Source organism: Corvus cornix, chromosome 1 (assembly GCF_000738735.6).
Source record: "Corvus cornix cornix isolate S_Up_H32 chromosome 1, ASM73873v5, whole genome shotgun sequence".
Taxonomy (NCBI): Eukaryota; Metazoa; Chordata; class Aves; order Passeriformes; family Corvidae; genus Corvus; species Corvus cornix.
In genome coordinates this window covers 1,108,395-1,126,555 of record NC_046332.1, presented here as the reverse complement: position 1 = coordinate 1,126,555, position 18,161 = coordinate 1,108,395, and the positions used below count along the sequence as shown (strand labels likewise).

The 18,161-nt window shown below is 54.5% G+C and overlaps 2 protein-coding genes across 4 annotated transcripts in view; one reads left to right on the top strand and one right to left on the bottom strand.

Annotated features, from left to right (window-relative positions):
- Nucleotides 1-6,602, bottom strand: part of FAM168A (family with sequence similarity 168 member A) — a 132,502-nt gene extending 125,900 nt beyond the window's left edge. The window contains exon 1 of one of the 2 annotated variants that reach the window (XM_039554932.1): nt 6,469-6,602. The gene's annotated coding sequence lies outside the window, so the exon portion shown is untranslated. Of the gene's footprint in view, nt 1-5,572; nt 5,642-6,468 lie in introns of those variants that run through there. The other variant, XM_010413308.4, reaches the window with a different exon arrangement.
- Nucleotides 6,603-9,042: 2,440 nt separating this feature from the next.
- Nucleotides 9,043-14,772, top strand: PLEKHB1 (pleckstrin homology domain containing B1). Of its 2 annotated transcripts, none has more exons than XM_039554895.1 (7): nt 9,043-9,259; nt 10,370-10,429; nt 10,898-11,050; nt 11,877-11,979; nt 12,812-12,851; nt 13,487-13,592; nt 13,665-14,772. In XM_039554895.1, the coding sequence occupies exons 2-7, from the start codon at nt 10,393-10,395 to the stop codon at nt 13,799-13,801; spliced, it is 576 nt and encodes a 191-aa protein (XP_039410829.1). In that variant the 5' UTR covers nt 9,043-9,259; nt 10,370-10,392; the 3' UTR covers nt 13,802-14,772. The 2 variants fall into 2 exon arrangements, with proteins under 2 accessions (XP_039410829.1, XP_039410826.1); XM_039554892.1 differs by having other exon boundaries at nt 10,367-10,429.
- The last annotated feature ends 3,389 nt before the right edge of the window (nt 14,773-18,161 follow it).

The window sequence follows — 18,161 nt, the reverse complement described above, 5'->3', positions numbered from 1 at the left end:
TTCCAGGCGATGCTGTGAGTTTAACTGGACCACAATCAAAGGCCACTTGGTTGTGGAATTAAGAGTTCCCTCCAAAGGGAAAAGTTACTGGGTACCAAAGGACCTCTGCATTTAGACAAGAATTGGCTTTTGGAAGTAGTAGTTAGAAACCAATTGAAATTACACCTTGGACACTTCCAGGGATGAGGCAGCTACCACCTCCCTGGGCAATCAGCTGTGCCAGTGTTTTACCACCCATACTGTAAAAACCTGTTCCTTCTTTCCATGCACGGATCTGCCACGCTCGGTGGAGATGTCCCACACTTCCTGGAATCACCCAGGAACCCACCCTGTCCCTGGCATCTGCTCCAGCAGCAGCACGGCTTCCCTGGAAAGCAAAACCACGTGGGCGAGATGCTCCTGAGCTGTTCTGCCGTGTTTGCTTTTCCAAGGGCTCAAACAGAAAGGCAGTCAAAAAATTCTTATACAAAGAAACATTTTCTTGAGCTCCTAAATCCATATTAGAAGACTCAGCTATCCAAGAAAGTTCAACAGCTGGGATTTGGACGCTACAGTGAAGAAAAAGAACCCAGTTCTCCATTTATGGCACTGCATTTTAAGGCCTGAAAACTTCTGTTGTGAATGTAAGTCAAGTCAAGAGCAAACTGGAAAATATGTGGAATGCCATCATTTTGTAAAAGCCATTAAAAGTCTCATTAAGTGACACCATACACAGAAAACCGAAGAAAATTATTTGTAGAATAAACTACTACAGAATCAAATGTTTATACAGGGACCTATTCCAGAGTAATTGCATTTCAAATGTTCACAAGCTTCATACAAAATACTCTTCAGCAGGGAAAAGCCCTTAGCACCTGTCTGTCCATACAGACATGACAATTATCCTGGGTAAAATGTCATCAGGAACTGGAATGAACGATCTTACTTTGCCCAGCAAATTGGCAGGAGAAGGTAGAATCATGGAATTGTTAACAGTGGAAAAGACCTCAAGGATCATGGAGCCCCCCAGCACCACCAAGGCCACCACTAACCCATGTCCCCAGGTGCCACATCCACATGGCTTTTCAATCTGTCCCAGGATGGGGACTCTGCCCCCACCCTGGGCAGCCCACGGGACTGTGCAGACTCTTAGGACCTTGTTTAAAATAACCACACAAATCCCCTTGTCCATCAAAAAGCGAGTTGTTATTGCCTATAAATCCAAGCATAAAGAGCTGAATGGAAAATGGGGAAGAAGAAGACCATGCACAAAACTTCTCACCAGTCTTCAGGATGTATTTCTAATCTCAGAATGACAAAACCAACTCATTATCAAATTTAGGGAGCTGGTATCTAACAGCAGAGAAAGCAGAAGGCCAAGCACTGGGCTTTAATTTGTGGCAGATAAAGAGCCTGATGCCATAAAAGAGGCAGATCTTTTTTATTAAGTTCTACAGCAAATTAGGAGGAAAAACCCTGCGGACCCCAAGATGTTATGGTCTATTTTAACTTTTGCTGCAGTCGGCAATCTTTATCCATTTTATCAAAGAATTAGACATGCCTAGCAGGCATGATGGCATCTATTCTATTTTTTTTTTTTTGCCAGTTTAGTACTTTTCCTCTCATAAAATACTCTAAGCTTGTCTCCAATAATCCTCCCAAATCTCTAACCCTTGCTGAGACAAGGAAGGCAAAAACGATCAGCCTACAAATACACTTCAGCTTTAATCTTCCTATTGAGAAAGTTATTGTACCAAGGCCACGATAAACTCCAGTTTTCTGCTCTGACTTCTCATTTTTCCACTCTCCAGTTCTCCACGTGACTGTTTCAGCCAAGCAGAGGAAGGAGAGACAGGGTAAAGCACAAACAAATACAAACCAGAGGAGGGGAATGTGGGTTTTTTTCAGCTTTTATAAGTCCTATGACGATAATCTCCTAAATGGTTTGCTGGGGAGCGTCAGCAGGCCCACATTTTTTCCTCCCAGAAAGCACAGTCACTTCAAATTCCTGTGCAGTGCTCAGGGTTTTCAGCACATCCATAGTAAACAAAACCCAGAGGAGCTTTGGAAAAATTATCCAAGTCCCACTCACACTCTAAAAATCCGTGCATCCCCGTCATCCTCAACAGAAGATCATTCCCTACATGGTTCTTAAAAATAAACAGCTTCCACAAATTTCAGATCTGCAAGTGCTGGATATGCCTTAAAAGTTGGATCTTTGCTGCCTGGGATCTTAATTACAGGTCTGGGATTCCTGCTTCAGATGCTCATGGCACACCTGCGCCTCAGCAGAAGAAAATCCTGGAAATTCCCAACTGTTGCTTCCCATTCAAGCTAACAAATAAACATAAAATCCCACCTCAAGGTTATCCACCTAACAAAGCACTGAAAAATCAGAGCACAACACAAAATGTGTATCGTAGACATGTTTTCATATTGATTTCATTCTCTCTCTGCCCAGGTGGGAAGTGCAGTCACATCATCCTGCCTTTCTCCAAAAATCAGGTTTACACAAATTTTACTGGGAAAAAATTCCCCCCCCTGTGAGGGTGGGGAGGCCCTGGCACAGGGTGCCCAGAGCAGCTGTGGCTGCCCCTGGATCCCTGGCAGTGCCCAAGGCCAGGCTGGATGGGGCTTGGAGCAGCCTGGGCTAGTGAAAGGTGTCCCTGCCGTGGCAGGGGGTGGCACTGGATGGGATTTAAGGTCCCTTCCAACCCCAGCCATTCTGGAATTATGAATTTGCATAAATAAACACAGCCCTGCCATGACATTCTTCCCTCATATTTAGGGATATCAATGTTTTTGACACAAAAATAGGAACAAAGTGATTCAGTTGAGTGGAAGGAACTAGAAGGTGACACAATTTAACAGCTCTGCAGAACTGTGTCTGTCCAACTGGTATTTGAGTCACACGGAAATAATTCCTGAAAATATATTCCCAGTTTTAAACAGTGACAGATAAAGATTCAGTATTTTTTAATTCAGAGACTGAAGAGACCATCAACAGGTAAAAAACCAGACTGGTGGGTTTTATTTCTCGTCAGTGAAACAAAAATCTTCATCTCTTCACTGAAGGGATGCATGGCATGAGCATCCAGTAGCATCCAAAGGGACTGGCATTTGAAACTGGCAAAAAGAAAATACCACAGAGTATGACAGGAGCCCTTTCCTCACTCGGTCATTTCAGATCGAATATTCCTATGGACTGGACATGAGAACCTATGGATTTTAAGCAGCAAACCAGAGCCCAGCTGATGAGGAGGATCACAGCACAGGCACGTCAGAGAGCATGAGGGAGCTAATTCGGGACAGAAACAGGGAGAGGAATGCCCCGGCACACGGAGAGACTTCAGGAATTGCAGAGGAAACAGAAAGTACACTGAGCACTTGTGCTGCGGAAAGGGAAACCGGGGGCCTCTGCAGATACCATCAGGCCCCAAAGGCAGGGCTGGAAGACAAATGAAGATCATAATCCGCACTGAAGGGAAGAGCGAGCTCACAAAGGAAGATATAAAAGTTGTGTTTCCCTTTTGACAGCCTCGACAACTGCTTTCCAGAGAGCTGGGAGGCTGCTCCGAGTTCCCGGCTGGAAACACGGGGGGGTTCTGACTACCTGAGGAGAAGGCTCTGAAGCACCTCTGCCCCAGCAAGAGCAGCAAAACCCCTGGATTTAGAGCCAGATGGAATTCTGTTCATGCCACAGCTTTCACAGCAGGTGACCCAGCAGCGACATCCCAGCGGTGAATGTCCCACTTCCCTGAAAGGGAGATCGGTGCCAATCCCACGCCTTGGAGAACTTCCCAAAAGCAGGCACTACCCTGGATTCCACAGACACCTCCCCTGCCTGAGGTGGCTGCGTTCGCACCTCCGTGTCCAAGCTGAGCTCTCCCAGGCAGATCGCATAATTCAATTTAGCCCCCATTCAATTACCATTTTAATTACGCTTTCAGTGCAGGTACCGAAGGCCTTTCACAGAACTGCTGCTCCAAAGCATTCTCACTCTCCTAAGAAATGTTGGCAGGAGCAGCATCGCCTCTCTTCCCTGTTCTATCCCGGTATCCCCGTGGTGGGTTACGGATCACGGGGACCAGGAAAACTTAACTGCAGGGTTTAAAAGTCCCTGGATAGTTCACCTGCTGCAATGCAGGCTTACCATGGGGTTTGACAGATGAGTATCAACCAGGATCAGAAAGCATCTCCCCAAACATCCTCCCTCAGTGATTGTATCCCAGTTATCCCACATACATTTTTTTGCAATCTAGATTTCTCACTCCAAGGAATATTTTCTGAACAAATTCCAAACACCTCCACGGCACACATTTTGCTTCCAGTCCCTTTGTTCCAGAGGATATATATCTATCTGTCCGAAAAAGTGTGTCTTTGCTGACAGCCAGGAATTTTAATCAGCTGAAGAATACACCCCAAACCCCCCAGATCTGGACAATAATATCTGTAACACTTACCCCACGCTCCCTAAAATAAAGCACGTGATTTGGGAGAGAAAGATTCCTTCTAAAAAACATCCACATTTGCCTTGGTAAATAAAAAGTTGGGATGCATAACTGGGTAAGTTGGTATTTGCAACTCCCAGAACAAAAAGTTAATCAGATTTAATGCAAAATACACAATGCTGGCTGATATCAGTCCTTTTATTACCTATATATGTATAACAAGAATACAGATACAGATCATAGTGGCTGTTGGGGTTTTTTTTAATAGACTCAACCATAAAGGTCAAGAGAAGCCACGAAACAGTTAAAATTCAGAATCAGAAAGAACTGAAAAAAAAAGAAAATAAGCATTTGGCCTCTTCATACTAATTTCCTTTTTCTTTACATTGCTCAACATCGCTCCTCAATTTGAGTTCTAATCAACAACCACTTCACAGCTCACATTTTATGAAATAATGCAGTTGATGCAATCAAGTCCAGCAAAATGTTTCCCTAAAGATGTTTCCATCATTCACATGCCTTTAAAAAAACACACACATGCACACAAAAAAAGGCTCTGACTTCCTCCATCACTAGTTAACAGCAAAAATAAACACACCACAGCATCTTAAATCATATTTTCATTAAAACAAAAATAGAATCTTTCTGGGGTTTCTTTCTGCTTAGTACAACATGTCTTTGTCCAGGAGAGGGGGGAAAAAAATACCCTCAACCTGGTCATTTTTCTACACTTGACAATAATGAGCACCAAATAAATAAAATTCAGCCTATGGAAATACAAACCATAACCCAAAAGCTCATCACGATGTGCAGTGAGGGGAGAAAATGCCCCCCAAACCCAACCCGGTACAAAAGCTCTTTCTGCTAATGAGTATTTATTTCATTTCCATACTTCCAGGCTCCTCTGCTTTCTATAAAGGACGGAAACCAAGCTCCTTTTTGGCATTATTCACCCACAATGTAGCGATGGACTTCACTGCCCTGAACACCACAATGCCAACAACAGAGCATGCAAGCAATCATTATTAAAAAGAAATTTAAAAAAAAAAAAAGAAGGAAATAATCCACATTTTCATAAAAACGAACGGAATACGCATTTTATACAGGCAGAAAAATCTTAACACCGCCTTGCATTTCCCAACCTGGATGTCCCTGCTTTCATTCCTGTGGATGCTGCGCGCCGACATCCCCCCGCTCACCAAACCCTCTAACCATTTTATAACCATTTAAAAAGCATTTTAACCCCCCAGCAGGGCTGCGGGACGGGGCTGCCGGCCACAGCTCGGCCCTTCCCATCGCACGGAGTTGCCGGCGGGCTCGTCAATATTCCCGGCATCTCTCCTGCCGGCCCCACGTGCCCCTCGGGATATTTTGGGGGGGTTCGCCCATTCCCGGGGGGCACCCCCAGCCCGCGCATCCCGTTCCCTCTTTCCATGGATGGCGGTGAGCCTGGGATGGGGGAACAGCCCCTGGAGGGGCAACAGGCTCTGGGGGAAAACAGCCCCTGGGAAGGCGGGACAGCAAATTTGGGGGGCAACAGGCTGGGGGGGGGGAATAGCCCGGTGCGGGGGCAACAGGCTCCACTGGGGGGGACACACACAGGCTCTCGGGGACAGCAGCCCCGGGGGACACGGCCCGGGCGGGGAACAGGAGCTGTGAGAAGGGGGGACACACGACAGGCGCGGGGGGACGGGGGGAACAGAGCCCCCGGGGGAACGGGCTGCGAGGGGACACGGGGACAAGAGCCCCCGGGGGCAGCAGGAGCCCGGGGGGACACGGGCTCTGCCGGGCAGCGACAAGCCCGGGGCCGGTCCCCCCGCCCCAGGGCTCCGCTCTCCGCTGCCCCCGGCCCGGCGCTCCCGCCCCTCACGCCGCTCCCGCCGCGGGGCTGAGGGATGCGCCCCCCGCCGCCCCCTCCCTGGGCGCTCTGAGGGAGCCCCCAGCCACCCCCCTGCATCACCGCGGAGCCCCCACGCCGCCACCCCTTTCCCGCCGCTGTCACCCGGGGGTGTCCCCCCTTCGCTTCCCCTCCCCTTACCTGCGGCTGCTCGGGCGGCGGCGGCCCCTGTGCCGGTACAGCAGCTCTCCCTCTTCTCCTCCTCCTCCTCCTCTTCCCGCTGCTCCCACAGCCGCCAGCCGGGAATGGGGGGGGTAGGGGGGCAGTACCACCAGCGGGGACCGTTACAGCCGCCGCCGCTGCGGGGACTACAGCTCCCGGCAAGGCCCGCGCGCCGCCGCCGCGGCCCGCCGCTGGCTGCCCCGCGCGAGGGGTCATGGGTGTTGTAGTCCGCGCGGCTGGCGAGGGAAGGACATAAGGCGACAGGGCCCGGACAGGCGCGGGGCGTGCTGGGAGGTGTAGTACAGCAGGGGTAGAGCCGCCGGGCATGGTGGGAGTTGTGGTTCAGCGAGGCATGACGGGAGCTGTAGTCCGCGAAGGCTGAGGGAGGGAGAAGGCCGCTACGGGAATCCCGCTGGGATATGCCAGGTGGGGCTTCACGGCGATTCGGGATCTGAACCCGGCTCCGGGAGACCCTTCCCGGGTCGCCTGGCGAGCGCAGGGTCGCGGGCCGGTAGCGGGAGGGGAGCGGGGAGCCGCGGGGCCCGGCCTTGCCTGCACAGCCCTCCGCCCGCCGTCTCCATGGGGCCCTGCCCCGTCCTTCTCCTCGCACCGAAACCAGCCCCTCACCCTGCTTAGGGCAGGAAAGGAGTATTTTGGAAAGAGATGGAGAATTCCTGTGGATCTTCACGCAGGGACTGGGACGAGCAGGGCACCCATGCCCCCCGCCCCCCCTTCACTCCCTCACAACACTCGTTGCTGTTCGAAGTATTTTGCTGCGCTTTTTTTTGGTGGGGATTCACGCTGTAAATTGTGCTTCCTGAGCCATGGATGTGGAATGCCTCCCTTGGGAATCAGGGAACTGGGACAGGGGTAACAAGGGTCTGCTTCCCACCCCTGGGACACGCAAGGATGGGTGTGGAGGAGGTGAAAAACATGTCAAAGGAAACATTTCTCCTTGTGCATTTCTCCTGCAGGATTCCAGCGGCAGCACTGGGACATGCTCAGTGCAAGAAAAGGAAAATGCCTCCAGAGGGACTTGCAGGGTGTTTAACCAGGTGCCGACCTGTCCCGAGTGTGGGAATGACAGAAACAGCAAATGCTGGGGGTGTCACCTGCAGCTGTCCCCAGGTTCAGCTCTGAACCGCCAGAGCTTCTGTCTCCACAGATCCACAGCACCGGGAAACCTGGGGAGACCCCCTGTGGAAGACATGGATTTCCTGAGATGCGGGAAGAGTTTAAAAATTCCTTGGTTTCCTACCCAAAACCCAAGCCTGTGGCTGGGGTGGGGGAGATCCCCACCAGGCACGAGCCACTGCAGACAGAGCTGGAGGAAAAACAAACCAGAGACATCAAAGTTCATAGATTTTATTAAGCAGTGCCCAACTGCTATGGAAAATGGGGGGAAATTCAGGATTTGGCTCTCCTGAGCGAGGGACAGAGTGTATTCCCACATGGCATCTCTCCTTTCTCTGGCTGGAAACAATGTCCTGGCTCTTTGGATCACTATTTCCACCCAGCATGTCCCAAATTTATCCTATTGAACATAAAAAACCCCACCCTGGTTTACAAAAAAATTAATAGACCAAGCCCCCCAATTCCCACACTGGCACCATTTCCTTCCCAAGAGGAAAACCACAATGGAAAAGTTTTGAGAACAATTAATTCCAAACTGACATGTGTCTGTATGGAGAGGCAGCCCAATACATCCAAATTCCAGCCCATATCTCTTCCTAAGGGAACTTTTTCCTGGACTCATTGCAGGACAAAGTCTCTGGCCCAGCCAGATTTCCAAATAATGTCCCTGATTTTGGGAATATTCAGCACCACCAGGATGTTTTGCAGCCCCATAACCAGCACGGCGGGATGCACAAGGCTGTGAGTGTGGCCTGGCTGAGGGGGTGATTCCAGTTCAACTCCTTCGCGATCATCCAGTGGGCTGCTGGATTAATTTAATTCCTTCTGCTGTTTACCACAGTAAAGCCAGCGCTGGAAGGAGAGGAGGGGAAAGGGCTTTACGTTGAAAATTCTGCTGGAATAGAATTGTTTTCGTATCTTAAGGGTTGCTGTGTACTCAATAAGCATCTTTTATTAACAGCCCAGCCTCAGCTATCACCTGTGTCTTGACTTTCCCAAATAATCCAACCTCGTGTCCCAGAGCCCGGGACAGTTCTAATTCCGGCAGAAGCCAGGACAGACCTTGATTTTGACCTAGAGGACTGTTCACTCCACTTGGAAATTTATTTCAGACGAGCACTTTGGTGCTTAAAACTTGGGTTGTTCCTGATTTATGCTTCTGGCATGAAACACCTCGCCAGACCCATTCCCAGCAGCAGAGGAAAATCCTGCATCCCCCAAGCATCGCCTCCCTGTGCCCAGCTCTGTGCGGGGCAGCAGCCCCCCCCCCGGACGCCCGAATTCGGGGGTGCCGTTCTGGCTGAGCCCCCTCCCAAGGGCACCCACACTCCTGGATGCGCTCCTCGTCAGGAGCAAAGGGGGGGGGGGGTGGATTTGAGGAGAAAGTGAGCATGGGAGCTGCTGGATCAGCCTCGGGCATCCCAGGTGGCACCAGCCCGGCAGCATCCCCGCCGCGCAGGCGCCGGGCGGCGGCTTTTTCGGGATAAACCGCTGGAAAGCGGGATTCTCCCGGCGGCCGGCACTTCGGGATGCTGGTGCCGGACTACAGCTCCCGGCGAGCCGCGCGGGCGGGCAGAGCCGGGCGGCGGGAGCGGAGCGCAGCGCATCCCGCAGCGGGCACCGCCGCCTCCGCCCGGTGAGGGATGCGCGGGGCGGCTTCGGGGGGCTGGGGGCGCGGCGGGACCGGGGAGGGGGGACCGGGGCAGGGAGAGTGCCAGGGGGCCGGTACTGAGGGGGGCGGGTTCCTGACGGGGGCAGAAACGGTGCCACAAAATGTGGGTACGGAGGGGAAAAGATGCCAGGGGATGTGGGATGAGGGCACCAGATGTGGGTGCCGAGGGAGTGTGACTAGAGTGGGATGAGGGTGGCACAGGGACGGGAGCGGAGAGGGATGGGGTACCCAGGGGTGCGAGGGCAGGAGGATGAGGGTGCCAGGGGATGCGGGTGTCCATGGGCTGTGATTTTGCGGGGATGTGGGCAGGGCAGGGTGAGGGTGGCAGGGGATGGGGGTGTCCACGGGCTGTGATTTCCCGGGGATGTGGGCAGCGCAGGGTGAGGGTGCCAGGGCTGCAAACTCCATGGGGACCTGGATACTCAGGGATTCAGGCACTCGGTAACGCAGGCACAGAGGTACTGGGGGGTGTTTGTGCCTTGCCGTGCCCCCAGAGCTGGTGGGAGATCCTGGAGGCCATCCCAGGGTATCGAGTTCCCATCACTGGGTGCTGGGATTCCCAGCTGATGGTGGGTATGGGGGCTGTGGCCAGGGAACTGCTCCTGCCTGTCCCTGGGGTGTTGGCTGTGCTCGGGGACCTGGGGAGCGATGACTTCATGGCCTTATTAAGGACTAATTTCCATCCAGGCAGGGAAAATAAACAAGTGTAGGTGTCGTTTACCATGGAAAGTTACTGGGGCTGTGGGGAGGCACTGCCTGTTTTCATCCATGGCCCGGATTTCTCCATTTACCTCCATGGGACGATAATCCCTAAATCCCGATGAGATTAAAGGCAGAAAGAAAGGTGGCCGGAGTGCCTCCTTCGCGATGTTTCCCAGATGACGAAATCCCGCGTCTGTCTAACCCCGATTAACCCGGGCGCTGAGCTCATCCCCCAAAAATACCAGGAGCAACAAGGGTGAATCCCCATCCCACTTGGCCCCCAGAGGCTGTGGGGAGGTGAGAGCCATGGGCAGAGCCGGAGGCGAGGCAGGAGCTGCTATTTTAACCCCATTATTCTTCCCATCCCAGCAGATCCGGCGAAGCCTGCGGCAGCCATGGCACTGGTGAAGAGCGGTTGGCTTTGGCGGCAGAGTAAGTGCCACCCTTGAGCTTTCCAGGTTGGGAGCCCCTCGAAAAACCCGGAGGGGTTTGCTGGGAAGAGGTGGGGTGTGGGGGACACAAGGAGCCCCAACCTGGGCGGTTAATCCACAGCAGCAGGGAGATTGTGGCTCAGCCGCTCGCGGATTTACGTAAGCGGAGAGAGGGGCTGCCTGCCATGAGAACAGACACACGGCTCCGTGTCCGGGGCTGGATCCGCTCCCGTGCGCTCGGCAGGGTGGCACCCAATGCCCTGATGGCTTTTTTGGCAGCCTTTTTCCACTTAAAGCCACCTGGCCACGCTGCCCCGGATGCTCATGCCAGGCACGGGTGTCCTGTGGGATGCAGCAGCTCACAGGAGCTGGAGATGGATGTTTGGAGGATGACATTGGCTCTTGTGAGCGCGCTGGCCGTGTCCCACCGGGCTCGCTGGGGTCCTTCACCTGCTCCCTGTCCCACCAGGCTCCATCCTGCGCCGCTGGAAGAGGAACTGGTTCGTGCTCTACCTGGATGGCAGCTTGGTTTATTACCACGACGAGACGCAGCGGGACATGGACGGCCGGATCCACATCAAGTACAGCTGCCGGGACGTGCGGATCGGCCGCGAGTGCAAGGGTGAGCAGAGCCCCTGTTGCCGAGCCCTGCATTCCCAACCCCATCCCACACAGGGCTCTCCATGTGGCTGTGCCCCTCTTAAACGACGCACATCCAGCATACCCCCTAAGTAATCCAGGCTGTCTCATTCACCGCTTCTCGTTCGCAGCCAGGAGACGCTGGATCGTCTCTGCCATTGCTTTTCCTGGGGGAAGGAAGGAAGGAAGGAGGAACTCTCCTCCTGGTTTGTGCTTGTAGCAAACAGGATCCCACGGCCCTGACTCATCGCTCACGTCTCGCACAAACAAGGGGAACAAAGCAGCAGCTTGGCTGGGCCCCGCAGCCCACGGCCGCCGCACAAAGCTCCTTTCTTGGGCTGGGAGCGCCGGTGGGAGCACAATCCCGGAGCTTTGTGCTCACCGGAGGGTCCTGCCAAGCCTGGAGAACGGGGGAAGATACATGAGCCTCATGGATTTAAGATTTTGCTCTTGCTTGAGCTCACAATCCCACTCCAGCAATGCGCATCTCCTGTTGCTACAAAATTTGGGTGTGCTCTGGCAAGTTCAAAGCAAAGGCAGCTCGGCCTCGTGGCCTCGAGCAGATTTTTGGCAGTTCGCTGCCCTTCCGTGTTCCTTCTGCCACGGGGGTGGAGGTTTCTGCCCATCAGCTCATTCCTTGGGTTGGCTTTTAACCTGTGAGATCCTGACCGCATACTGCACGTGGAGACGGAGCCGAACCTAAACCCACCAGCTCTCACGCCAGAGGGAATTTGGGGCCAGGGAGGGTCTCTGGGGCATCTCCCTGGCTGAGGCTGGATCCCACCCCATCCCTTTCCTTCCCTTCCCAGACGTGCAGCCGCCCGAGGGGAGGAGCCGGGACTGCCTGCTGACCGTGGTGCTGCGGGACGGCTCCAAGACCACGCTGTGTGCCCAGAGCGAGGACGACGCTGTGTAAGTGACTTTTGCGTCCCAATTATCCCAGCCTGGAAAGAGCCTGGGCCACACGAGAGCCCCGTCCTGCTCCCACCACATCCCACCCTTGGCTAAATCCGCCCCCAGCCTGTTTTCTCAAACACACTCGCAGGGCGAAAGGCGCAGGAGGAGATTTGGGGTTCCCACTGAATAATCCAGAGCCAAAAGCAGCTATTTTTAAGCAGTCTCCTGAGGGAGGGAGGTTTCCTCATGGATGAGAAATCCCCTCTTGGCCTGACTGAGGAGAAGGGTTTTCATCAGTGTTTGTAAATAAAAACTGTGAATGTGAAGCCCTCGCTGGCTTGAGGCAAACTGCCCTTTTTAGCACTGTTCCCCTTCTATTTATTTCTAAAAGAAATTAGAAATTAAACTTTAAAAAGAGTTTTATTTTATGAAAATTGATTGTTTTAAAATAAAACTTTTAAAAATTAGAAGCGGCAAACATTCAGCTGCACCTGGATTGAGGGAAACGTTCAGCTGTGGCCAAGCAGAACTTCCTCAACTGAGCTTGACCTCAGCTGAGTGGAAATTCATACATTACACGCTTTTCCCTCCAAACTTAGGTGTCATTTTCCTGCCTGCCCTTGTTTTAGCCGGGGCCATTCCCAGGGACTGCCCTGTGCCCATCTCTGTGGTGTTGGGCACCTCCCAGCACATTCCCAATCCCAGCTGTTAGCCCAGCACTCATTAATAGGGAATTAAAGATTAGTGCCAGCCCCATGGCCACATCCAGGTCCCCGTGGAGGGGAAAAGGGACAGTTCCCACCCCTGCAGCACCTGCCAAAAATGAGTGCCTCTGTTTTGTTTGCAGTGCTTGGAAGATGGCTGTGCTGGAGGCTAAATCCACCCCGGTGAGGCTTCGTCCCCCTGAGCAGGGACACCATCCTGGCATGGGATTTGGGATTCAGGATTCGGGCAGGGGGAGGTTACCCCAACCCTGGTCCTTCCCAGGGCTGACACTGAGCTTGGAGAGGCTCCCCAACACCCACTGTGCAGCCTCAGGGCCCAGGGAGTAAAGTCCCTGGAGCCACAGGGAAGAAGGTGGGGAAGGGTTGGATGTCACCACTGATGGCAGGTGACAGAGCCACGGGAACCCTGTGCACTGGTGGGGGGCGATGGGAGTAGAGTTAAGGCGACAGGGACACTGTTAAGGGGAATGGGGGCAGAGCTGAGGTGACAGGAACACAGCTAAGATGACAGAGACACTGTTAAGGGGACAGGGACAATGCTAAGGTTATAGGGACACAGTAAAGGGACAGCGACACAGTTAAGGTGACAGGAACAGGTGAAGGGAATGGGAGCAGAGTTAAGGTGGCAGGGACACGGTTAAGGTGACAGGGAAGGGGCAGTCAGGGTGACCTGAGCACAGGCTGCCCCCAGCCCTTGGGACTGTTCAGATTCCCCACCCAAGGGACCCAGGGCCCTGTCACCCCTGGGGGGGCTGCGGCCCAGCCCCACAAATTCACCCCACCCCCCGCTGCTCCAGGTGCACGTGTACGACCCCTACGACGACGACTACTACCAGACGGTGCCCCTGGACTCCCACCAGGCCGCCTACATCAGCTCCGGCCACTACGGCCACCAGTATGGAGGTGGGTGGCCCGGTGGCCCCGGGGGGTGCCCGAGGCCGTTCCGCACCCCGCTCACGGCCCTTTCCCCTGCAGCTCCCGGGGTGACCCACGTCATCGTGCGCGAGGATCCCTACCGCGTCTCTGGGGACCAGATGGCCCTGGGGCTGCTGGCAGGGGCCGCCACCGGCGCCGCCCTGGGCTCCTTCATGTGGATGCCGTGCTGGTTTTAGCAGCCCCCAGGCCGGGCCTCGGCCCCCCCTTTGCTCCCCAGCCCGGTCTAACCTACCCCTGGCTTCGAACCTGCCCTGAGCCCACCTCAGCCTCCCCAGAACACCCTGGGGACAGAGACCTCCCCACACGCCCTCCTCCCAGCCCCAGCTTCTGCATTAAATAACCCCCAAGTGCTTCGGAGCCCCCCCAAAACCCACTCCAGAACCCCACAGCATCCGATTCCCATCGGCAAAGGGCCCGGGGAGCTGCTGGGGCTGTTGGCAGAGCTTCCCCACCCCAAATCTCCACAGGGAGCTGGCTGCAGAAATACCGTGTTTGGGAGCGAGGGGGAGTCAATCTGGGGGGAAGTGGCTGGATCTTTTTTGGCTGGGTGAACCCCACAATGCAGAGGCTTTTTAAGGGCTGTTTTTGGGAGAGGCTCCAGCACTGGAGCAGGAGCTGACACAGGGGGCAACCACAGGGATGCTCAAGAGGTGGGTGAAAGATTAAGGAGGATGAAAACCTTTGCAGGATTTCCACCCCTTTCCAACTCTCACCGGTTTCCCGGGCCTGGCCAAGTTGGCGAAATGGTGCAAAACCCTCAGGAACTGGAGTTAAACCCTTGGGAACCAGGCTGAGAACAGCCCAGGGAATATCCCAACCTTTCCAGCCAAGGGAGGGACACACAGCATCCTCAGTTTCACCTTGATTTTTGGGAGGGCGAGAAGGGCAGCTCTCCATGGGGACAAGGGATCCTTTCTGGCAGCCAAGCCAGGATCTTCACAGCAGGGATTTGGGATTGAGGGGGGACACACGGTCAGGCCAGGGGACAAGCAGCAGCTCAGGGTTTTGGTTGGGCAGCACCAGGGAGATGGCGATGGAAGGGGTGAGGAGCAGCTGCCGAGCATCACCCCCAGAGCCAGGATTGTATCCTGGAACCACGACTGATACTGGATTTAGGAATTACAAACCCCATAGCTGGATAGAAAACCACCAGTGATACCAGCACCCCAACCTGCTCTTGCCTTTAGAGCCCCGGGTCAGTTCCTCCCTGTGCCCATCGGGGGACTGGGACATCCCAACACACCATCCTCATCCTCTCCTGCATTCCCTGCCTCTCTCCTGCTGTGCATCTGCTCCCAGAAAGAGAAAAAACAAACAAACAAACAAACAAACAAACAACCTCTTTGAAGTCTAATAAAGGCAGCAAAAAAACCAGCCCTGGCCTGCGGGTGAGTGAGGATGAGGAGGGAATACTCAGCCTTGGCCACCTCCAGGGATGGGAAGGACTGTGTCCTCCTGGAGAGCTGCCCAGGGATGTCCCCAGCTCCTCCGCCTCCTCCTGTGCCCCTTTACCTCCCTCCCTTTCCCACTGGGAGCTCTGGGGGTTCCACCTTCAGCCTCTGAACGTGGTACAGTGGCCCTGAAGAGATACGGAAGGGACAAAGCTGCCCCAAAAATCCTCTTCCTGTGCACGAGAACCACCGTCGTGTGCTGGCAGAGCAGCTCCTTCTTTTGCACCACGGATTCATGGGATGAGGCGTCTCCACCTGGGACAGGCCCCGCGCAGCCCCGGGTTAGGCCTCGAGGTGGCTGAACAGAATCCCTGGTTCTGTTTAATTTGCAAAGCAGGAGTCACGCCTGGCTCCCACTTCTACGCCAGGGATTCAGGCCCCTCCATCCCTCTGTTAATTCCAGCACAAACACCAGCTCCCAAGGGCTGGAGAGGTGTCGGATCCAGCCCCACACACCCCATTGCATCCTCATCCCTCGTGCCTGTCCATGACCCCGGCCAGGCCCCGCAGCGCTCACTCACCGGCACCTCCCCGTGGCACCGCCGCTCCTGGGCCGCTGATCCAGCACCCACGGCTATTCCTGCTGCAGGGGTGGGCACAGGAATGAAACAACTCCTGTGACGGGGGGCACTGTCCCCATTTCCAACCTGTGACACGTCCCAGCCGTGTGTGCTGGCATCCCAAAATCCCCATGTGCTGGGCTGATCCCCCAGCGTGAGCAGCAGGGAAGGGCAGATTCTGCCCCACTCGGGTGAGACCCCACCTGCAGAGCTGCCCCAGCCCCGGGCCAGCAGCACAAGGACCTGGAGCTGCTGGAGAGAGCCCAGAGGAGGCCCTGGAGCAGCTCCAGGACCTGGAGCCCCTCTGCTCTGGAGCCAGGCTGGGAGAGCTGGGGGTGCTCACCTGGAGAGGAGAAGGCTCCAGGGAGAGCTCAGAGCCCCTTGCAGGGCCTAAAGGGGCTCCAGGAGAGCTGGAGAGGAACTGGGGACAAGGGCTGGAGGGACAGGACACAGGGAATGGCTTCCCACTGCCAGAGGGCATAGACGGGGTATTGAGAAGCTTTTCTGGGCAGCCTGTGCCAGGGCCTCACCAACCCCACAGGGAAGAATTTTTCTCTAATATCTAATTTACCAATCCAATATCCATTTTATGATTCACCAGCCAAAGTGCATAATCCCAGGTGAGACACATTGGGAGGTGGAAACATCTGAAAACTTGTCACCAGTAGCAACACAACCTAGAAACTGTCCCTCATTCCCATGCCATATCCGGCTGCTGACCTGAGAAAGCTCCTTTTCCCCAGCTCAGACACCCATGCTCCTCATCCCTGAGGTACCTGAACATTCCAAAGCTGTTCCTGCTTCTCTCCTGCTGTGCTGGTCTCCCAGAGATCCAGGGACATGGAGCAATCCGGGCAAGGACAGTGGTGGACCAGCACATGCCTCCAGCAGCAATTCCCAGGGTCTTCACGCCAGTAGGAACAGCTGGCAGCAGCCAGGCCCTGCACTAGGGAGCTAAATGAAGGAGCAATTAAATATGTTATAAATAATACTGGGAGCGCAAACAATTGAACCACAGCCCTCAGAAGTACCTGGCTTGGTCTGCTCCGCCCGGGAGGGGCTTCCCAGGAGCTCGTGGCGCCAACTGAGAGCGGCACTGGGCAGGACCAGAGGGACCAGAAGTGCTGAGGGACAGAGCTCAGGGCTGACCCGCTCCATTTCCAACTCCAATCCAGACTCGCAGCACTCCTCTCTCCCAGCAGGGAGAGCTGCTGAAGCTCCAAACACGGAGCAAAGCTCAGAACAACTCCAAAACCCCTCAGAAAAACAGGATCCGCAGTAAGGAGCAGGCACAAGCCATTAACACCCATCATGCGCACAAACCACCTGGAAAATGAATCCCACAATATCCCATGGCACAGGAATCAGCTGGGGGCCACGTGACCCTCACTGTGATCCAAACCCACTTCTCTGGAAATCAAGCAGCTCAGGAAATGTCAGGATCAAACCTCCAATTTCCATCCAGCCCCTCTTCCCGAGCTGGGATAAATGCAGGAAAAGTCAGGGCCAAGCCACCAGTGCCGCGAGCGTGGGTAAATCCCATTTTCTCCCTTCCCTGCCCTGTATCCGAGGACACGCAGCGCCGTGGATGGACCCACTGGCCGTGGGAGAGACACTTCAGTTCTTTAATTAGCACTAACGTTAATCAAGCCTTTAATAACATCCTCGTTCCAGACGTGCTCTCCGGGTGGCCGACAGCGAGCACTCAAAACGGCTCTGATTTATATCCAAATGCTTGGAAACAGGTGGCAAGCCTGGAAAATTCGATCTGGAAACAGCACCCCTCCCTCCCAACCCAGCAGGGCAGAGCTGTGGGGCAGCAGGAGCACCATCACCCAGCTGGCCCCAGCCCTTCCCTACCCCTTATCCTCCCGGGAAGGGCAGAGCTGCAATTCCACAGGCGTTTGATTCCCGACACACCCGAGCCTGGCCTTTCCGGCATCGGTCTGGGCAGTCAGCTCCATTCTGCTCCTACAAGAGGATCCTAAATATTTTATAAAAAGCCACGTTCGACTACACCATGCACTCGGACCAGGGTGGGGAAGGGAAAAATGGTTAAAGAGGGGGGGAAATAAAATCGGTATTTTTGCCAATTGATGAAAAATCCATTAAACTGATGACAAAAGAATTACAATGGTGAAACCCCAAGCCCAGCAAGCCTGGAAAGCCCGGCTCAGGCAGCGGGAGAGCAGCAGAGGAGAAGGCAGCACAGATGGGAAGGAGAGGCTGCTCTGAGGTCTGGGTGTCTGCAGCTGCCTCTCTGACTGCGGGAGCGCTGGCAGCCTGTGCCGCAGCCTGCCCACCCCATTTATCTTCCTTCGGAGCTGGGACATGCCCAGCATGGAAAAAGGTGCTGCTGCAGCAGGTAGGGAGAGCCCTACCTACTTTGGTGTGCTGAGGATTCGGGCACTGCAAGCAGAACTGCAGCAAGGCTACGGCTCAGCTGCTGCAGCAGCTCTGCAGATGCTGCCTGGAGGATCCTTTGGCTCCTCCAGCCTGGAAAAATCAGGGCTGATCCCAGCAGT